Raw genomic sequence first — 19,408 nt, 5'->3', positions numbered from 1 at the left:
TTTCGGACCCGTTCGAGGGGATGGGGGAAGTAATGCGAATCTTGGGGGAATTTGGCAATTTTTGGAGGTATAAATTGAACATGGGGAAAAGCGAGATGTTTGCGATCCAGGCAAGAGGGCAGGAGAAGAGACTAGGGGAGCTGTCGCTTAGAATGGTAGGGAAGAGCTTTTGATATCTGGGAATCCAGGGAGCCCGGAAATGGGAGGTACTACACAAGTTAAACCTATCCCGGTTGGTAGAACAACTGGGAGAGGACTTTAAGAGATGAGACATGCTCCCGCTATCACTGGCGGGGAGGGTACAGACCGTGAAAATGACGGCCCTCCCAAGATTTCTGTTTGTCTTTCAGTGCCTCCCCATCTTCATCCCCAAGGCCTTTTTCAAGCGGGTGAATGTGGTAAACCACTGTGTTCCTATATTAAGGGTTGTACGGTAGAACCTGCGCTACAGGTTCACCTGGGCCCCTGCATGCTAGCTCCGTCCAGGTGCCGGGTTATAAATATGCATGGCCTTCAGCTCGCAGCCATTTCGTCAGCTGCTGTAGGAGGCCACACTTCAGAGACTGATAATGCCTCAGTTTGAATTCAACTTCGTCTCCAGCCAAATTGATCGTGCCTCAATTTATTAGTATCTGATTCAGAAGATGGACCTCCGGATTAAACCAGATCGACTGCAGCTGGATCCACACACAAGCGATGCCAGAAAGGACTTTCAGCGCTGGCTAGCTTGTTTTGAAGCGTATATCAACGCGGCGCCGACCCCTGTTCCAGTGGCCCAGAAGATTCAAATCTTGTACTCCAGACTCAGCTCTAAAATCTTCCCGCTGATCCAAGATGCGCCCAATTACGCTGATGCTATGACTCGCCTCAAAGAGAGTTATGAGCAGAAGACGAACACGCTCTTCGCAAGACACGGGCTCGCAACGCGTACTCAACTACCTTGTGAGTCAATCGAGGACTTCTGGAGGGCCCTGATCCCACTAGTTCAGGACTGTGACTGCCAGGACATTACAGCTAAGGAGCACTCAGATCTCCTTATGAGGGACGCTTCTGTATGTTATCAGGCAGCGGCTCCTAGAAGGGGCCACGCGCGACCTCGCAGAGGCTAAAACACTAGTGCTTTCCATGACGGTCGCCCTGCGCAATGTACAGTCCTGCGCCCCCAACCGCGCGGCCCACTCCTCCTACACTTCATGGGTCCCACAGGCAGCCGCCCCAGCGGGGGCGCTACCCATTCAATACGCCTGCGCTATGCGCCAGCCAGTGATCTCCGGGGGGCCCCGATGCTATTTTTGCGGCCAACAAAGACACCCCCGCCAACGCTGCCAGCCCCACGCTGCCCTTTGTAAGGCCTGTGGGAAGAAGGACCACTATGCAGCGGTGTGCCAGGCCCGCTCAGCGGCAGCGGTCGCCCCCACCCCACCCCAGTCACGGACAATGGCCGCCGCTATCCTCCCCTCCTCCCCAGGCCATGTGCAAGCAATGGGCGCTGCCATCTTCTCCCCCGCAGAACACGTGCGTTTCATGGGCTCCGCCATCTTGCTCCACCCCCGCAATGTGCGTTCCATGGGCGCCGCAATTTTGTGACCCCCAGGACTTCTGGGCGCCGCCATCTTGTCCAACCCGCAGCACATGGAGACCAACAGCGTTTCAGGACCCCGACGCTGTGGCAGCCTCACTACCCGACAATCAACCACGACTCGCATCCATGGTAATTGACCAGTCCCGACCACACACTCTGACCAACGCATCCACCAGCGTGAAAGTAAATGGCCACGTGACCTCCCGCCTACTGGGCTCCGGGAGCACCGAGAGCTTTGTACATCAAAATACAGTAAGGCGCTGCTCCCTTAAGGTACACCCTACCAATCAAAGTATCTCCCTGGCCTCCGGATCCCATCGCGTAGCGATCTGGGGTACTACACGGTCACGCTCACAGTCCAAGGCGTAGAGTTCCATGGTTTTCGCCTCTACGTCCTCCCTAACCTCTGCGCTGCACTTATCCTTGGCCTGGATTTTCAGTGCAACCTCCAGAGCCTGACCCTTAAATTCGGCAGACCTTTACCACCCCTCACTGTGAGCGGCCTCGCGACCCTAAAGGTCGATCCTCCTTCCCTCTTTGCCAATCTAACTCCAGATTGCAAACCCATTGCCACTAGGAACAGATGGTACAGCACCCAGGATAAGGCCTTCATCAGGTCCGAGGTCCAGCGGTTGCTTCAGGAGGGAGTCATCGGTGCCAGCAACAGCCCCTGGAGAGCTCAAGTGGTAGTGATTAAGTCTGGGGAGAAAAATCTAATGGTCGTGGATTGCAGCCAGACCATCAACAGGTACACGCAGCTCGACGCGTATCCCCTCCCACGCATATCTGACATGGTAAACCAGATTGCACAGTACCGGGTCTTCTCAACGGTGGACCTGAAATCCGCCTACCACCAGCTCCCCATCCGTAAATCGGACCGGCCATACTCCGCCTTTGAGGCAGACGGCCGGCTATATCACTTCCTTAGGGTCCCCTTCGCGTCACCAATGGGGCTTCGGTCTTCCAAAGGGAGATGAACCGAATGGTCGACCGGTACGACTTGCGAGCCACGTTTCTGTACCTAGACAATGTGACCATCTGCGGCCATGATCAGCAGGACCACGACGCCAACCTCGCTAAATTTCTCCACACCGCCACTCTCCTCAACCTCACGTATAACAAGTAGAAGTGTGTTCCGTACAAACCACTTAGCCATCCTCGGCTACGTGGTCCAGAACAGAGTTCTGGGGCCCAATCCCAACCGCATGCGCCCCCTCATGGAACTTCCCCTCCCCCACTGCACCAAGGCCCTCAAACGCTGCCTGGGATTCTTCTCGTATTACGCTCAGTGTGTCCCAAACTATGCTGACAAGGCCCGCCCACTCATACAGTCCACTCATTTCCCCCTGACGGCAGAGGCCCAACAGGCCTTCGCCCGGATCAGAGCTGATATTGCCAAAGCTGGAATGCACGCTGTAGACAAAACACTTCCTTTCAAAGTAGAAAGTGACGCATCGGACGTCGCCCTTGCCGTCACCCTCAACCAGGCAGGCAGGCCCATGGCATTCTTTTCCTGCACACGCCATGCCTCTGAAATTCGGCACTCATCCGTCGAAAAGGAGGCCCAGGCTATCGTTGAGGCTGTGCGACATTGGAGGCATTACCTGGCCGGCAGGAGATTCACTCTCCTCACTGACCAACGGTCGGTAGCCTTCATGTTCAATAACACACAGCGGGGCAAGATCAAAAATGACAAAATCTTGCAGTAGAGAATCGAGCTCTCCACCTATAATTACGAGATTAAGTATCGCCCTGGCAAACTCAACGAGCCCCCAGACGCCCTATCCCGAGGTATATGTGCCAGCGCACAAGTAGACCGACTCCGGACCCTGCACGACAGCCTTTGTCACCCAGGGTCACTCGGTTGTACCATTTCATTAAGGCATGAAATTTGCCCTACTCCGTCGAGGAAGTAAGGACAATCACCAGGGACTGCCAGGTCTGTGCGGAGTGCAAACTGCATTTCTACCGGTCGGACCGTGCGCACCTGGTGAAGGCCTCCTGCCCCTTTGAATGCCTCAGCGTGGATTTCAAAGGCCCCCTCCCCTTCTATGTCCGTCACACGTACATCCTCAGTGTGATCGATGAATACTCCCGTTTTCCCTTTGCCATCCCATGCCCCGATATGACATCTGCCACCGTCATTAAAGCCCTTAATTCTATCTTCACTCTGTTCGTCTTCCCAGCCTACATCCACAATGACAGGGGATCCTCATTCATGAGTGATGAGCTACGTCAGTTTCTGCTCAGCAGGGGTATCGCCTCCAACAGAACGACGAGCTACAACCCCCGGGGAAACGGACAGGTAGAAAGGTAGAATGGGACGGTATGGAGGGCCGTCCAGCTGGCCCTATGGTCCAGAAATCTCCCAGCCTCCCGCTGGCAAGAGGTCCTCCCTGATGCACTCCACTCCATTCGCTCATTACTCTGCACTGCTACTAACAATACACCACATGAACGTCTTTTTGCCTTCCCCAGGAAGTCCACATCCGGGGTATCGCTCCCAACTTGGCTCACAGCTCCGGGAACCGTGCTTCTCCGTAAACATGTGCTGTTCCACAAAGCGGACCCGTTGGTGGAAAGGGTGCACCTGCTCCGCGCAAACCCACAGTACACCTACGTGGCATTCCCCGACGGCCGGCAGGATACCGTCTCCCTCAGGGACCTGGCACCAGCAGGTTCCGCCCCCCACACCGCCCCCGGTGCCACCCTCCCCTCCCCCACCGCCCCCATCACCCCCCCTAGGACTGTCCGTCCTCCCCCTGCCCACCCCCGTTGATGAAGAGGATTTCGGCACGCTCCCGGAGTCAACTTCGACCACGACAGCACCAACATCGCTGGCTCCACTTCATCGATCCCAGAGGACGATCAAGGCGCTGGACCGGCTGAACCTCTAACCGGCCCACCGGATGACCAGAGACATTTTTTTTTCACACTGTTCTGTAAATATTAAAGATTGCGAATTGTATATAGTTATCCACCCGCATCCCCCCCCCGCTGGACTCAATTTTAACAGAGGGTGAATGTGGTAAACCACTGTGTTCCTATATTAAGGGGTGTACGGTAGAACCTGCACTACAGGTTCACCTGGGCCCCTGCATGCTAGCTCCGCCCAGGAGCCGGGTTATAAATATGCGTGGCCTTCAGCTCGCTGCCATTTCGTCAGCTGCTGTAGGAGGCCACACTTCAGATACTAATAAAGGCTTAGTTTGAATTCAACTTCGTCTCCAGCTAAATTGATCATACCTCAGTGAATAAGATTATTTAGGGCTTTGTGTGGGCGAGTAAAACCCTGCGAGTGAAGAAAGTGTTGCTGGAGCTCAGTCGGGGGGAGGGTGGGTTGGCGCTGCCGTACTTCTGCAATTACTACTGGGCGGCTAATATCGCCATGATCAGGAAGTGGGTAGTGGGGGAGGGGTCGGCATGGGAGCGGATGGAGGCGGCGTCATGTAAAGACACCAGTTTGGGAGCATTGGTAACGGCACCTCTGCTGTTCTCGCCAGCCTGATACTCCACATGTCCGGTGGTAGTGGCGGCTCTGAGGATCTGGGGGCAGTGGAGGAGATATAAGAGAGTGGAGGGAGCATCGATTTGGACCCCGATTTATAACAACCACAGGTTTGTACCGGGTAGGCTGGATGGTGGGTTCCGGAGTTGGCAGAGGGCAGGAATTAGAAAGATGGGGGATCTATTTATAGATGGGAGCTTTCCCAGCTTGAAAACTTTGGAGGATAAATTTAAATTGCCAGCAGGGAATGGGTTTAGGTATTTGCAGGTGGGCAACTTCCTGAGAAAACAGGTGCCGGCCTTTCCGCTGCGGCCGCCACGGGGGATACAGGATAGAGTAGTCTCCAGCACCTGGGTGGGAGAGGGGAAGGTATCGGATATTTACCAGGAGCTTTTGGAGGCGGAGGAAACTCCGGTGGAGGAGCTTAAGGGCAAGTGGGAGGGGGATGTGAGGGGGGGGGCGGTGGTGGTGATGCGGATTGTTGTTGTATGGTTGAGGTGTGTGAAGATTGGGCTGGGGGGGAGGGAATGGTTATTTTACCATGTTGATGTCATGGTTTTTGTTACTGTTATAAATTTTTCAAATACCTTAATAAAATATTATCAAAAAAAAAAGGTATATCCTGTCCACAAAATGCAGGGTAAATCCGACCCGGCTAATTCCCACCCAATCGGCCTATTGTCGAGCATCTGCAAAGTGATGGAAAGTGTCATTGACAGTGCTCAAGCAGCACTTACACAATAAGCCGCTCACTGAGGTTCCACAAGACCAGCTCAGCTGCTGACCTCCTGACAGCATGGACAAAGGAGCTGAATCAGAGATGAGGTGAGAGTGATTGCCTTTGACCGAGTATAGCATCAAGGAGCCCCAGCTAAACTAAAGTCAATGGGACTCAAGGGGTAGCTTCTCCACTAGTTGGAATCATGCCAAGCAAAAAGGATCATGGTTGTGGTTGTTGGAGGTCAATCATTGCAGGCCTGGGATATCACTGCAGGAGTCCCTCAGGATAGTGTCCTAGGTCCAACCATCTTCAGCTGCTTATCAATAACCTTCGCTCCTTCGTGAGATCAGAAGTGGAGATGTTCACAGAGGACTGCACAATGTTCAGCACCATTCTGACTCCTCAGACACTGAGGTAATCCTGTCCAGATGCATTTGACTGATAAGTGGCAAGTAACATTCGTACCGGACATGTGCCAGGTAATGATCACCTCCAACAAGAGAGAATTTAACAATCTCCCCGGATATTCAAGTGTTCCATTACTGATTCACACACCATCTTGACTTGGAACAATATCGCACTTCCTTCACTGTCAGAGTGAAAATACTGGAACTCCCTCTCCAACAGCACCATCTACACCACGTGGACTGCTGCGCTCAAGAAGGCAGAACACCACCACCTTCTCAAGAACAATTAGGGATGGGCATTAAATACTGGTTTGGCCAGTGACCCCACATCGCATAAAGAAATAAAGAAAAAGGGCTTGAACCATTGATCATATGAGAGATCCAGCATGCAAAGTGTAACGATTTTCTACTTTTTGACAGAAAAGGGTCAGTGCATACTGCAAATGCCCCACTTCTTAAAATGTTGCTTTTGGTTCCCAGCCTGAGCGACATTCATGACCATTTTGCTGCCTCATATTGATGCGTAACTTAGTATGGGGCAGTGCCACTGATGTTGGTTATAATAGTTGTTAGTTTGACATGGGAATGGGCTTGATAAGTGATGCACGATCAATTGCACAAAGCCGAGAGTTGAATACAACTGAGGCTTTATTGTTCTAAGATGTGTGGCCTCCCACAGCAGCTGGCAAAATAGCTACAGCATGGAGGACCCACACATTTATACTCCGCCTACTGGGTGGAGTCAGCAGGCAGGGACTACCAATGTACCTGTAGTACAGGTCCTACCATACATTACCTAATAGAGGTGCAACAGTGGTTTACCACATTCACCCCCTGTTAAAATTGAGTCCGGCGGGGGTGGTGGAGAACTATATACAACAAATGGGTTTTACATTTACAATATTTGAGAGAAAAACAAATGTCTTTTGAAGTCCAGTGGACCAGTTAGATGTTTAACCGGTCCGGGGCCTTGATGTGCCACTGGGAGCGACGTAGTGGTGGCGGCGATGTCGGTGCTGGCCCGATGTTCGGTGACTCCGGGAGCGTGCCAAAATCCTCTTCATCCTCGAGCGTGGGCGGGGGGAGGACGGATGGTCCCGGGGGGGTTGCTGCTGGGAGCGCCGGGGGGAGGGGAGGGTGGTGCCAGGCCGGGGGGGTGTATGTGTGCGGAACCTGCTGGTGCCAGGTCCCTGAGGGAGACAGTATCCTGGCGGCCGTCGGGGAACGCCACGTAGGCATACTGAGGGTTTGCATGGAGCAATTGCACCTTCTCCACCAACGGGTCCGCCTTGTGGAGTCGGACGTACCTATGGAGCAGTACTGGTCCAAGAGCTGCGAGCCAAGTCGGGAGCGACAGTGGACTGTGGACTTCCTGGGGAAGGCAAGACGACGTTCATGAGGTGTGTTGTTAGTGGCGGTGCACAGCAGTGACTGAATGGAGTGTAGTGCATCGGGGAGGACCACCTGCCAGCGGGAGGACCTCCTGCCAGTGGGATGCCGGGAGGTTCCTGGACCGTAGGGCCAGTTGGACGGCCCTCCATACTGTCCCGTTCTCCCTCTCTACCTGTCCGTTTCCCGAGGGTTATAGCTTGTCGTCCTGCTGGAGGCGATACCCCTGCTGAGCAGGAACTGATGCAGCTCATCACTCATGAATGAGGATCCCATCACTGTGGATGTAGGCGGGGAAGCCGAACAGAGCGAAGATTGTATTGAGGCTTTGATGGCGGTGGCAGACGTCATGTCGGGGCATGGGATGGCGAAGGGGAATCTGAAGTACTCATCGACCACACTGAGAAAAAACGTGTTACGATTGTTGGAGGGGAGGGGCCCTTTGAAATCCATGCTGAGGCGCTCAAAGGGGCGGGAGGCCTTCACCAGGCGTGCACGGTCCGGCCGGTAGAAGTGCGGCTTGCACTCCGCGCAGACCTGGCAGGCCCTGGTGATTGTCCGTACTTCCTCGACGGAGTAGGGTAGATTGCGGGCCTTTATAAAATGGTACAACCATGTGACTCCCGGGTGACAAAGGCTGTCGTGCAGGGCCTGGAGTCGGTCTACCTGTGCGGGATAGGGTGTCTGAGGGCTCGTTGAGCTTGCCGGGGCGATACAAAATCTCGTAATTGTAGGTGGAGAGCTCAATCCGCCACCTCAAGATTTTATCATTCTTGATCTTGCCCCGCTGTGTGTTATTGAACATGAAGGCTACCGACCGTTGGTCAGTGAGGAGAGTGAATCTCCTGCCGGCCAGGTAATGCCTCCAATGCCGCACAGCTTCATCGATAGCTTATGCCTCTTTTTCGACGGATGAGTGCCGAATTTCTGAGGCATGAAGAGTGCGGGAAAAGAATGCCACGGGTCTGCCTGCCTGATTGAGGGTGGCGGCTAGGGCGACGTCTGATGCGTCGCTCTCTACTTCAAAGGGAATTGTCTCATCGACTGCGTGCATCCCGGCCTTGGCGATATCGGCTTTGATACGGGTGAAGGCCTGTTGTGCCTCGGCCATCAGGGGAAAATGGGTGGACTGTATGAGTGGACGGGCCTTGTCCACATAGTTTGGGACCCACTGGGCGTAGTATGAAAAGAACCCCAGACAGCGTTTGAGGACCGTGGGGCAGTGGGGAAGGGGGAGCTCCATGAGGGGCGCATGTGGTCGGGATCGGGCCCCAGAACTCCGCTCTGGACCACATAGCCGACGATGGCTAAGCGGGTCGTGCTAAACACGCACATCTCCTTGTTGTAAGTGAGGTTTAGGAGAGTGGCGGTGTGGTGAAATTTGGCAAGGTTGGCATCGTGGTCCTGCTGATCATGGCCGTAAATGGTGACATTGTCTAGGTACGGAAAGGTGGCCCGCAAACCGTACCGGTCGACCATTCGGTCCATCTCCCTTTGGAATACTGAGATCCCGTTGGTGACGCCGAAAGGAACCCTGAGGAAGTGATAGAGGCGACCGTCGGCCTCGAAGGCGGTGTATGGACGGTCCGATTTACGAATGGGGAGCAGGTGATAGGCGGATTTGAGGTCTACCGATGAGAAGACCCGGTACTGTGCAATCTGAGTGACCATATCAGATATGCGTGGGAGGGGGTACGCGTCGAGCTGCGTGTACCGATTGATAGTCTGGCTGTAGTCCACGACCATTCTGTGTTTCTTCCCAGTTTTAACTACTACCACTTGGGCTCTCCAGGGGCTGTTGCTGGCCTCGAAGATGCCTTCCCGAAGCAGCTGCTGGACCTCGGACCTGATGAAGGTCCTGTCCTGGGTGCTGGACCGTCTGCTCCTGGTGGCGACGGGTTTGCAATCCGAGGTTAGATTTGCGAAGAGGGAAGGCGGATCGACCTTTAGGGTCGCGAGGCCGCACACAGTGAGGGGTGGTAGGGGCTCGCCGAATTTGAGGGTGAGGCTCTGGAGGTTGCACTGGAAGTCCAGGCCGAGTAGTAGGGCAGCGCAGAGGCTAGGGAGGACATAGAGGCGGAAGCCGCTGAATTCTATGCCCTGAACCGTGAGTGTGACCGTACAGCACCCCGGATCACCACGGAATGGGATCCGGATGCCAGGGAGATTCTTTGGTTGGCGGGGTGTACCGCGAGGGAGCAGCGCCTTACTGTATCTGGATGGATGAAGCTTTCGGTGCTCCCGGAGTCCAGCAGGCACGAGGTCACGTGTCCGTTGATTTTAACGCTGGTCGATATGATGGCCAGGTTGTGCGGACGAGACTGGTCAATGGTCACTGAGGCGAGTCGTGGTTGGTCGTCGCTGGTGTTGGATGATGGGGTGCCCAGGGGGCACAAGTCCTGGAACGCTGGCGGTGCCCATGTGCTGTGGGGGAGACAAGATGGCGGCACCTGAAGATCTTGAGGAGGACAAAATGGCGGCACCCATGGGCCGCACGTGGCTGGGGTTGAACAAGATGGTGGTGCCCATGGGCCACACGTGTTGCGCAGAGGGGAAGATGGCAGCGCCCACTGGCCGTGCGTGGTCGGAGGGGGAGAAGATGGCGGCGCCCACTGGCCGCGTGTGTTCCGTGGAGGTGAAGGTGACGGCACCCATTGTCCGTAAACGAGTAGGGTGGGTGCGATAGCGGCGACTGCACGGGCCTGGCACACCGCGGCGAAGTGCCCCTTCTTACCATAAGCCTTACAAAGGGCAGTGCGGGCCGGGCAGCATTGGCGGGGGTGTTTCTGCTGGCTGCAAAAGTAATATCGGGGACCCCCGGTGTTCGCTGGCTGGCGCGTGGTGCAGGCATATTGGCTGGGTGAGGCCCCCGCTGGGGTGGCCGTCTGTGGGGTCCACGATGCGTAGGAGGTGTGGGCTGCGCGGATGGGGGTATAGGCCTGAATGTTGCGCGAGGCGACTATCATAGAGAGCGCTAGCTTCTTTGTCTCTGCTAGGTCGAGTGTGGCCCCTTCTAACAGTCGCTGGCGTATGAGGTCCGACCCAATCCCCGTAACAAACGCGTCCGGCATAAGTTGGTTTGAATGTTCCGTGGCCGTAATGGCCTGACAGTCACAATCCCGGACGAGTGGGATTAGGGCCCGCCAGAAGTCTTCTATGGACTCACCAAGGAGTTGAGAGCGAGTGGCAAATAAGTGCCTGGTGAAAAGCATGTTCGTCTTCTGAGCGTAATTTTCTTTGAGTAGCGTCATGGCTTCGGCGTAGTTTGGCGCGCCCTGGATCAGCGGGAAAGACGTTAGAGCTCAACCTTGAGTACAGGATCTATATTTTCTGAGCCTCCGAGACAAGGGTGGGCGCCGAGTTGATGTACATCTCGAAACAAGCTAGCCAGTGTTGAAAGTCCTTTTTGGCGTCGCTTGAATGCGGATCCTGCTGCAGGCGATCCGGCTTGATACAGAGGTCCATCTTTTGAAAATCTTAGAGCAATAAATTGATGCACGATAAATTGCACAAAGACGAGGGTTGAATACAACTGAGGCTTTATTGCTCCAAGATGTGTGGCCTCCCACAGCAGATGGCAAAATGGCTGCAGCATGGAGGACCCACACATTTATACTCCGCCTACTGGGTGGAGCCAGCAGGCAGGGACTACCAACGTACCTGTAGTACAGGTCCTACCATACATCACCTAATAGAGATGCAACAGTGGTTTACCACAGTAAGCACAGTACAACATCAGCATTATCCCACCAATGTATAACGGACTATATTAGCACCATCCTGCAAAACACTGTCCTGACAAACCGATCGTTAGTCGTACATATTAGATTTTCTGAATAATTGCAACCATGTTAATGCATGAAATTATTCTTTTTGATCTTTACTGCAGGGAGTTAAGATAATTGTATTTCCAGAAGATGGTCTCCATGGTTTTCAGTTTACCAGAACTTCTATATTTCCATATTTGGAGCCGATTCCAGATCCTAATGTGGTTCAATGGAATCCCTGTCTGCATCCAACAGAATATACTGATACAGAGGTAGGTGCCAAACAACGTTTGCACTTAATTTAAGTATCTTGTTACATCTTAGGAATTCTTGTGTTTCTTTTGGAACTTTCAGGATGAGCATTTGGCCAACAGTGATGCCAATTTACCCAGAGTACTTGGCAAAGGTTCCAACGTCTGATTGGAATACTCTAACTTTCACAGCACTATTCTCTCTCGAACTGTGCTTATGAACTAAATACTAACATTTGCATTTTTTAAATCATTTTTATTTCGATGGGGTGAGTTTCCTCAATCATGTTTGTGATATGGAGGCCTACCCCCCAAAAATGTACACATGGAATTGAGCTGTGCTCCCTCTGCTTCTTTCCATCCATTCCTTTTAGTGGACAGGAATCAAACACAGAGATTCCAATAGGCACTTACAGCATGAGATTTTTCATTTGAGTGCAATTTTGTAAAACTGCCCAAAATATTTCATTTATTAATTTGGCTGAAAAGGCCTTTCTTATGAATGGTCAACTCCCGTAACAAACGGGCGGCACGGAGGAGCAGTCGGAAGCACCTCACTGCACCGAGGTGCCAGGTTCGATCCCGGCTCTGGGTCACTGTCCGTGTGGAGTTTGCACATTCTCTCCATGTTTGCGTGGTTTTCGCCCCCACAACCCAAAGATGTGCAGGATAGGTGGATTGGCCACATTAAATTGCCCCTTAATTGGAAACAATTAATTGGGTACACTAAAATCTCAAAGAAAAACTCCCATAACAATCCTCTCTTCCCTCTTTAGCACGTGGACTGACTATTGTGTATCTTCCACCATTTTTGTTTTTATTTTATATTTCTAACATTTGCAATTTAAAAAAAATTAACAATTCTCAAGTTTTTCATTCTCATTGCTATCCAGTTACTTGCCGAATTGTCTTTTGAAAGTGACATTATTTTGGTTTTGTAGGAGTCTGATTCGCAATTCCATTATTTATGGAGAAAATTTTCTTCTGATCTGAGCACTCATTTGAGAGCTGCTCATTTAATGCTGGCATTCATTCTTTGTTCACTGCCCAAGTTAGATAGCATATTTACAGCTATGCAATCTGCCATTTTCCGCTCAGAGTGCCTGAAACAGTCTTATCATTCCTATTTGAACCCTCCCAATCCATTTTGAAATTATTCTGAAGTTAGGATTTCTCAAGCCACACACCGTATACTGACCTGGTGGTTTATGGTGACTGAAGGAATCAAATTCTGCTTCAATTAATAGGATTTGAGGATTTTACCATATACTGGGGGGGGGGGGTGTCATATTTCAGAATCTGTACTTATAATTAGGACTCTTGTTTTAAGGTACACTCAAGGCTTTATTTATCGCGATTTCAAGATGTTCTGGAGTTTGGGCGAAGGGTTTCAATCGTGGGTCGATCAAATTTTCCTTGAAAATGATAAGTAGTGGAGTTAACTTTGAGGGGAGGGGGATTATCTACTGGAACAGCATTTTGGAAATAACCTTCGAGTCCCTGCATCTTTGGAAATGGGAGATAAGTTGGATGTCGTTGGAAGTCCTGATGTGCAGACTTACCTTGTAATAACCCAGGGAGTTTAAACTTCTAATCGGTTGTGTCCTTGCTGCCTGGGACCCTCCACCAAAGTCACCAATCCGGATATAGCATGGAGACTTGAGTCAGATACGTGAGACTTAATTATGTATTTACAGTGGAAATGTTAGACAGTTTATTATCTGGTAAGTCAACTGAGCATTGTTATGGGCCAGGGTTTAGAGAACCCCAAATCATGGAGTTCACCTGACCCACAACTGTGGTATCTTTTGTGAGGTCCACGAAGAATCCAGCACGAGTTGAAGGATAGAAAGAAATAACATTTATTTACAAGAACATATATATATACAACAGCAGCAGCAACTTCCCTTGCTGCTCACTCTCCTCTAGCCGGTTCCAAACTGGCCAGCTTTATTTATGCAGGAAATCTGCTAATGATTTCTCCGCCCCCCTCATTGGGGAAGCTCATACTCCCAAAGGATTCTGGGATTGCCATTAGTCCCCAGCCAGTGGTAAGCAGGCAGGTTATAACATCCCTCCCCCGCATAGTCCAAGGAAGACCCTGGCGAAGGAGGGCGTCGGATTCGTTTTGCCGCAGGCCGGACACCATTTGCATGAGGCGCTGGATCGGGCGGCATGTAATGAGATGGAGAATGCACCTCTGTGATGAATGGCGTAACGGTTGTACATCCACGGCCCGTGGGCCTGAGGATTCCCCCTCTGAGGCGTCCTGTGTCTCCATCTCGGAGTCGGAGTCTGCTGCCTCCGTCATCTCGGCGTCTCTATCTCCATCTGGGCATCGATTAATAGAAGGAACATGGATCCTTGAAAAGGGCCGGCGAAATCCGCATGCAAGCGTGCCCAAGGCCGCCCTGGCCATTCCCAGTGATGTGGGGGGGGAAGCTTCTGGTGCTCCTGGAAAATGGAGCAGTTTAAGGCCACCTTCTCAATGTCGGTGTCGAGGCCTGGCCACCAGACATAACTCCGGGCCAACATTTTCATTTTGGTCACACCTGGATGCCCATTGTGCAAGTCTCTTAGTATCAGCTCCTGGCCTTTTCCCGGGACAATCACACGCGTCCGCCACAAGAGGATGCCGTCTTCCACGTTGAATTCTGACAGCTTGGAGGAAAATGCCCGCATCTCGCCTGGGAGCTGTCTATGCTGCCCACCATACAGGACTATGTGCCGAACCTTTGACAGGACTGGCTCCGTCTGGGTCCACTCACGGATCTGTGATGCCGTGACAGGCAAGGTGTCCATAAATTTTATGGTTGCAACCACCTCACCGGTCGTGGGGATCGACATGGGGCCGGTCGATAAAGACAATCGGCTCAGTGCGTTGGCATTTGCTATCTGCGTACCTGGTTTGTGCTCCAGAGAATACTCGTATGCAGCGGGCAACAAAGCCCAGCGCTGGATCCGTGCGGAAGCAATGGGCGGTATTGGCTTATCCTCTAGGAAAAGTCTCAGCAGAGGCTTATGATCAGTCACGATAGTGAAATGGTGGAAGCGTTTCACCACAAAGACCATTGCCAGGCCCTCCTTCTTGATCTGCGCGTACTTTTTTTCCGCTGCAGTCAATGTGCGGGAGGCGAAAGCTATCGGCCGCTTGGCCCCGTTCTCCATCTTGTGGGACAGGACGCCCCCAATACATACGGGGATGCATCACATGTGATGAGCAAAGGCTTTCCAGGATCCTAGTGGGTTAGTAACCCAGACAACGGCAATTGTTGTTTCACCCGCCGGAAAGCGGTTTCTTGCTGCTGACCCCAAACCCAGGTGTGATTCTTCTTTAGCAAAAGGTGCAACGGGCCCAGCGTAGTTGCCAGATTGGGGAGGAACTTCCAGTAATAGTTTACGAGGCCGAGAAAAAAACGAAGATGCGAAGTGTCAGTCGGGGCGGGGGCCTGTTGAGTTGCGCGCACCGTCTCTGCGACGGGGTGCAAACCTTCGCGGTCCACCCGATAACCTAGGTAGACTACTTCCTTTGCCTGAAATACGCACTTTGTGCAACGTAAATGGACTCCAGCCTCCGAAAAGGGTCTAAGGACAGCATCCAAATTTTCCAAATGTTCCTGCTCCGACTTCCCTGTAATCAAAACGTCATCTAAGTAGACAGCGACACGTGATAAACCTCTCAAAATGCCCTCCATGATGCGTTGAAAAATAGCGCAGGCAGAGGATACTCCAAAGGTCAACCGTGTATATTCATACAGGCCCTGGTGTGTATTAATCATTACATATGGCCATGAGGCAGGGTCCAGCTCCAACTGTAGGTAGGCGTGACTCATATCTAATTTTGTGAACAAGAGTCTGCCTGCAAGCTTCGCGTAGAGATCCTCTATGCGAGGCATTGGATATCAGTCGAGTCGGGAAACCGTATTCACTGTAAGTTTATTGTCGCCGCACAAGTGAACTGTGGCATCTGGCTTCATTACAGGTACAATTGGTGCTGCCCAGTCAGCGAAACGGACGGGCCTGATAATACTCAAAGTCTCCAAACGAGTGAGCTCCCCTTCTACCTTCTCGAGCAAGGAGTAAGGCGCGGGCGCGCCCGGAAATAGAGCAGCGTGGCTCCTGGTTCGACTTGGATATGGGCTACGGCCCCTTTTATTTTCCCCAAACCGGGCTAAAATACATCTGAGTATCGGCCTAGCACCTCAGTCAACCCTCCAGAAACTGTTTGGAGGATGTGCTGCCACTGCAGCCGCAAATGGCGCAACCAATCCCGACCCAACAGGCTGGGCCCGTGGCCGCGCACCACGATAAGTGGGAAATGCCCCTCCTGGTGTCCATAAACAACAAGGGTCATCGTAGTTCCTGCAATGTCCAATGGTTCCCCCATGTAGGTGGCCAACCTGGCCTGTGTGTTGGTTAATGTAAGGGTCTGTATACCCTGCTTGATGTGGCCGAATGTCCTCTGGGCGATCACGGAGACCACTGCGTCAGTGTCCAACTCCATCTCAAGCGGGTGACCATTGATCCGTACTGTCACCTTAATGGGGGCCACACGGGGAGCTGCCACACAATGCAGCTGCAGGCAGTCGTCCTCCGTCTCCACGTCCTCGGGAGTAGTCACCGCAGGTTCATCCACATGGAAGGTACGGCCCCTGGGTTGGCCCCAGTTTCTGTCAGAACAACGGCACCTTTGGCGCCCCCAGGACCGGCGTCCGTGACGGGGTCGGCGCCTACGAGTCTGACACGGACATGGCTCCTCATCCATTGGTTCTGGAGAAGGCTCCCTTCGGGGAGGAATGTCCGATGGCCACTGGCATCGATCCGGACGTCGCCTCGTCCAAGGTACCACAGGGGTGCGGGGGGACGCTTTTAGATGGAAGGGGTTGCGCCCCAATGCATGTACCTCCATTCCCTGTAGCTCCTGCACTCCCTGTTCTGAGCTCTCTCGGGACAATACTATTTGAATGGCCTGTTGAAAAGTCAATGTTGGCTCAGCAAACAACTTTCTCTGGGTGGCCGCATTGTTAATACCGCAAACCAAACAGTCGTGTAACATTTCTGACGAGGTCTCACCATAGTCACAGTACTCCGCAATCCTGCGTTGCCTGGATAGAAACTCGGCAAGGGATTCTCCTGGGGTCCTCGCAGCAGTATTAAACCGGTAACGTTGGACTATCGTGGACAGGGTTGGGTTAAAATGTTGCCCCACTAAGTTCACAAGTTCATCAAACGTTTTGGTGTCCGGTGCAGCTGGGTACGTAAGGCTCCTAATCACCCCAAAAGTATGCGGGCCGCAGGCGGTGAGCAATATGACCACCTGCCGCTTGTTTTCGGTGATGTTGTTTGTCCGGAAATAGTAACGCATCCATTGTGCGTACTGGTTCCAGCTTTCCAGCGCAGCATCAAAAACATCCAAACGTCCATACAGAGGCATGGTGTAATAGAAAACAACTTCCGACCTATATCCAACAAAAATCCAGGGAGGTGACTTCAGCAGTGTAGACAGCTATTCCCTTTATCCCTCGTCGCCAGTTTTGTGAGGGCCACGAAGAATCCAGCACGAGTTGAAGGATAGAAAGAAATAACATTTATTTATAATAACATATGTATACAACAGCAGCAGCAACTTCCGTTGCTGCTCACTCTCCTCTAGCTAGTTCCAAACTGACCAACTTTATTTATGCAGGAAATCTGCTAATGATTTCTCCGCCCCCCTCATTGGGGAAGCTCATACTCCCAAAGGATTCTGGGATTGCCATTAGTCCCCAGCCAGTGGTAAGCAGGCAGGTTATAACAGTATCCAACTGTGGATTGTGGTATGGGGAGCACACGGCCCACTCTACAGGTGTGGTACAGCAGAAATGGATAGGTATTTTTTAAAGCAAAACAATGTTTATTCTATGAACTCAAGTTAACCTTTTTAAAACATACAGTGAACATCTTAGCAACTATCAATTCAAATACAACCCCCAAGAAATACAACACTAAGTAATCCTTGATAAATTCCCAAACAACATCCAGAAGACAAAAGAAACACCTTTTAACAGAAGCATATTAGGTTTACATTCACTACTGAGAACATATATAATTCTGAATTCACCAAATGATCAAGAGATAGTCTTTTCATGGCAGAGAGATCAACAATACACCTGCTCTGTCTGGCTTCAGCTCCAACACTGAAAACGAAAGTACATCACACCCTGCAGCAAACAGCCTAAAACAAAAGTAAAAAGCTGACAGAAAGCCCCGGTCCACCCACTCTCTGACATCACTGCAGTAGTAAACACCCATTTCTTAAAGGTACTCTCACTACAGATATTTATGTACACACACATTTATAAACACCCATTTCTTAAAAATACTCTCGCATGACACGTTCCCTGAAGAAAAACAAACAAACCATCAAATTCAAGATGGTTTCATTTTTCACCTTTTCGCGATCCTTTAAGAAATGCACACAGTAAATATACTTTATTGTTTCAAAAAAAAACACACGCAAACAGATATAATAATATAGTCCATTTTTGTTCTTCTTCCTCCAACTAAAATCCTTCCTGATTGACAGTCTCTTTGAACAAGAAGGTCTCTGCACGATCTGTCCATTTCTCTACGCCTCGACATTTCTCTTTAAAGTCAGATACTTTAGTTCAATCTGATCGCAGAGTCCCTTGTAATTGTCCAACACAGGACTATTGGTTATCACAGTTTTCAGGCCGTCAAATGTCTGTTGAAAGTCCGCTGTCCACTGAATTTTTTGACGTTTCTTCAGCAAGTCCATCAGTGGTGCAATCACGCTACAAAAACTTTTCACAAATGTTCGATCAAATCCACTCATGCCAAGAAATTGCATTATTTCCCTTCATCTTCAGGGTATCGGAAATTCCTCAACAACTGTTAGTTTCACATCCTGTGTGACCATTCGACCCTGTCCGATTGTATGGCCAAGGAAAGTGACTTGGGCTTTTCCAAATTCACTTTTGGCTAGGTTTATCACCAAACCCGCCTCCTGAAGTCGATCGAATAACTCCATCAGATGTTTTAAATGTTCTTTCCATGTCTGGCTGAAAATTACCAGATCGTCGATGTATACCGCACAATTGGGTAATCCTGAAACAACTTTGTTAGTTAACCGTTGAAATGTGGCTGGAGCATTTTTCATGCCAAATGGCATAACTTTGAATTGGTATATACCATCTGGGGTCACAAAAACTGAAATCTCCTTTGCCCTTTCGGATAAAGGTACCTGCTAGTAATCTTTAAGTAAATCCAGTTTGGAAATAAAAGCTGATTGTCCCACTTTCTCAATGTAATCCTCCAAACGTGGGACCGGATAAGAGTTTGTTCTTGTAACTGCATTAACCTTTCTATATTCCACACACAACCGTTGGGTACCGTCTGGTTTTGGTACCATCACTATGGGTGAGCTCTATTGGCTGCAACTATGCCACTTCAATTATGCCATTTTTAAGCATACTCTGAATCTCTTTGTTAACCTGTGCCAATTTTAAAGGGTTAAGTCTATATGGATGTTGTTTGATTGGAACAGCATTTCCCACATCTACATCATGTATAGCCATTTTAGTACTTCCCAATTTATCTCTACAAACGCCCATGTGATATCAATAATTCTTTCAGGTCAGTTCGCTTTTCCTCTGGAAGGTAACTCAACAATCTATCCCAATTTTCAAGAACATCCTCGTTTTGCAATTTAATTTGAGGTATGTCAAATTCACAGTCATCTGGATTTGGTTTGTCACTTTGAGTTAGAATCATTAAAACTTCC

At 51.0% G+C, this 19,408-nt stretch overlaps 1 protein-coding gene across 1 annotated transcript in view; it reads left to right on the top strand.

The window, feature by feature from the left end:
- Nucleotides 1–19,408, top strand: part of LOC140425005 (biotinidase-like) — a 60,203-nt gene that overhangs the window by 32,350 nt on the left and 8,445 nt on the right. The window contains exon 2 of the mRNA XM_072508774.1: nucleotides 11,497–11,646. Coding sequence (XP_072364875.1) covers nucleotides 11,497–11,646 — 150 coding nt within the window. The remainder of the gene's footprint in view (nucleotides 1–11,496; nucleotides 11,647–19,408) is intronic.

This window comes from Scyliorhinus torazame, chromosome 6 (assembly GCF_047496885.1).
Source record: "Scyliorhinus torazame isolate Kashiwa2021f chromosome 6, sScyTor2.1, whole genome shotgun sequence".
Lineage (NCBI taxonomy): Eukaryota > Metazoa > Chordata > Chondrichthyes > Carcharhiniformes > Scyliorhinidae > Scyliorhinus > Scyliorhinus torazame.
Note: the sequence above shows the minus strand (reverse complement) of the source record. Positions and strands in the feature narration are given on the sequence as shown.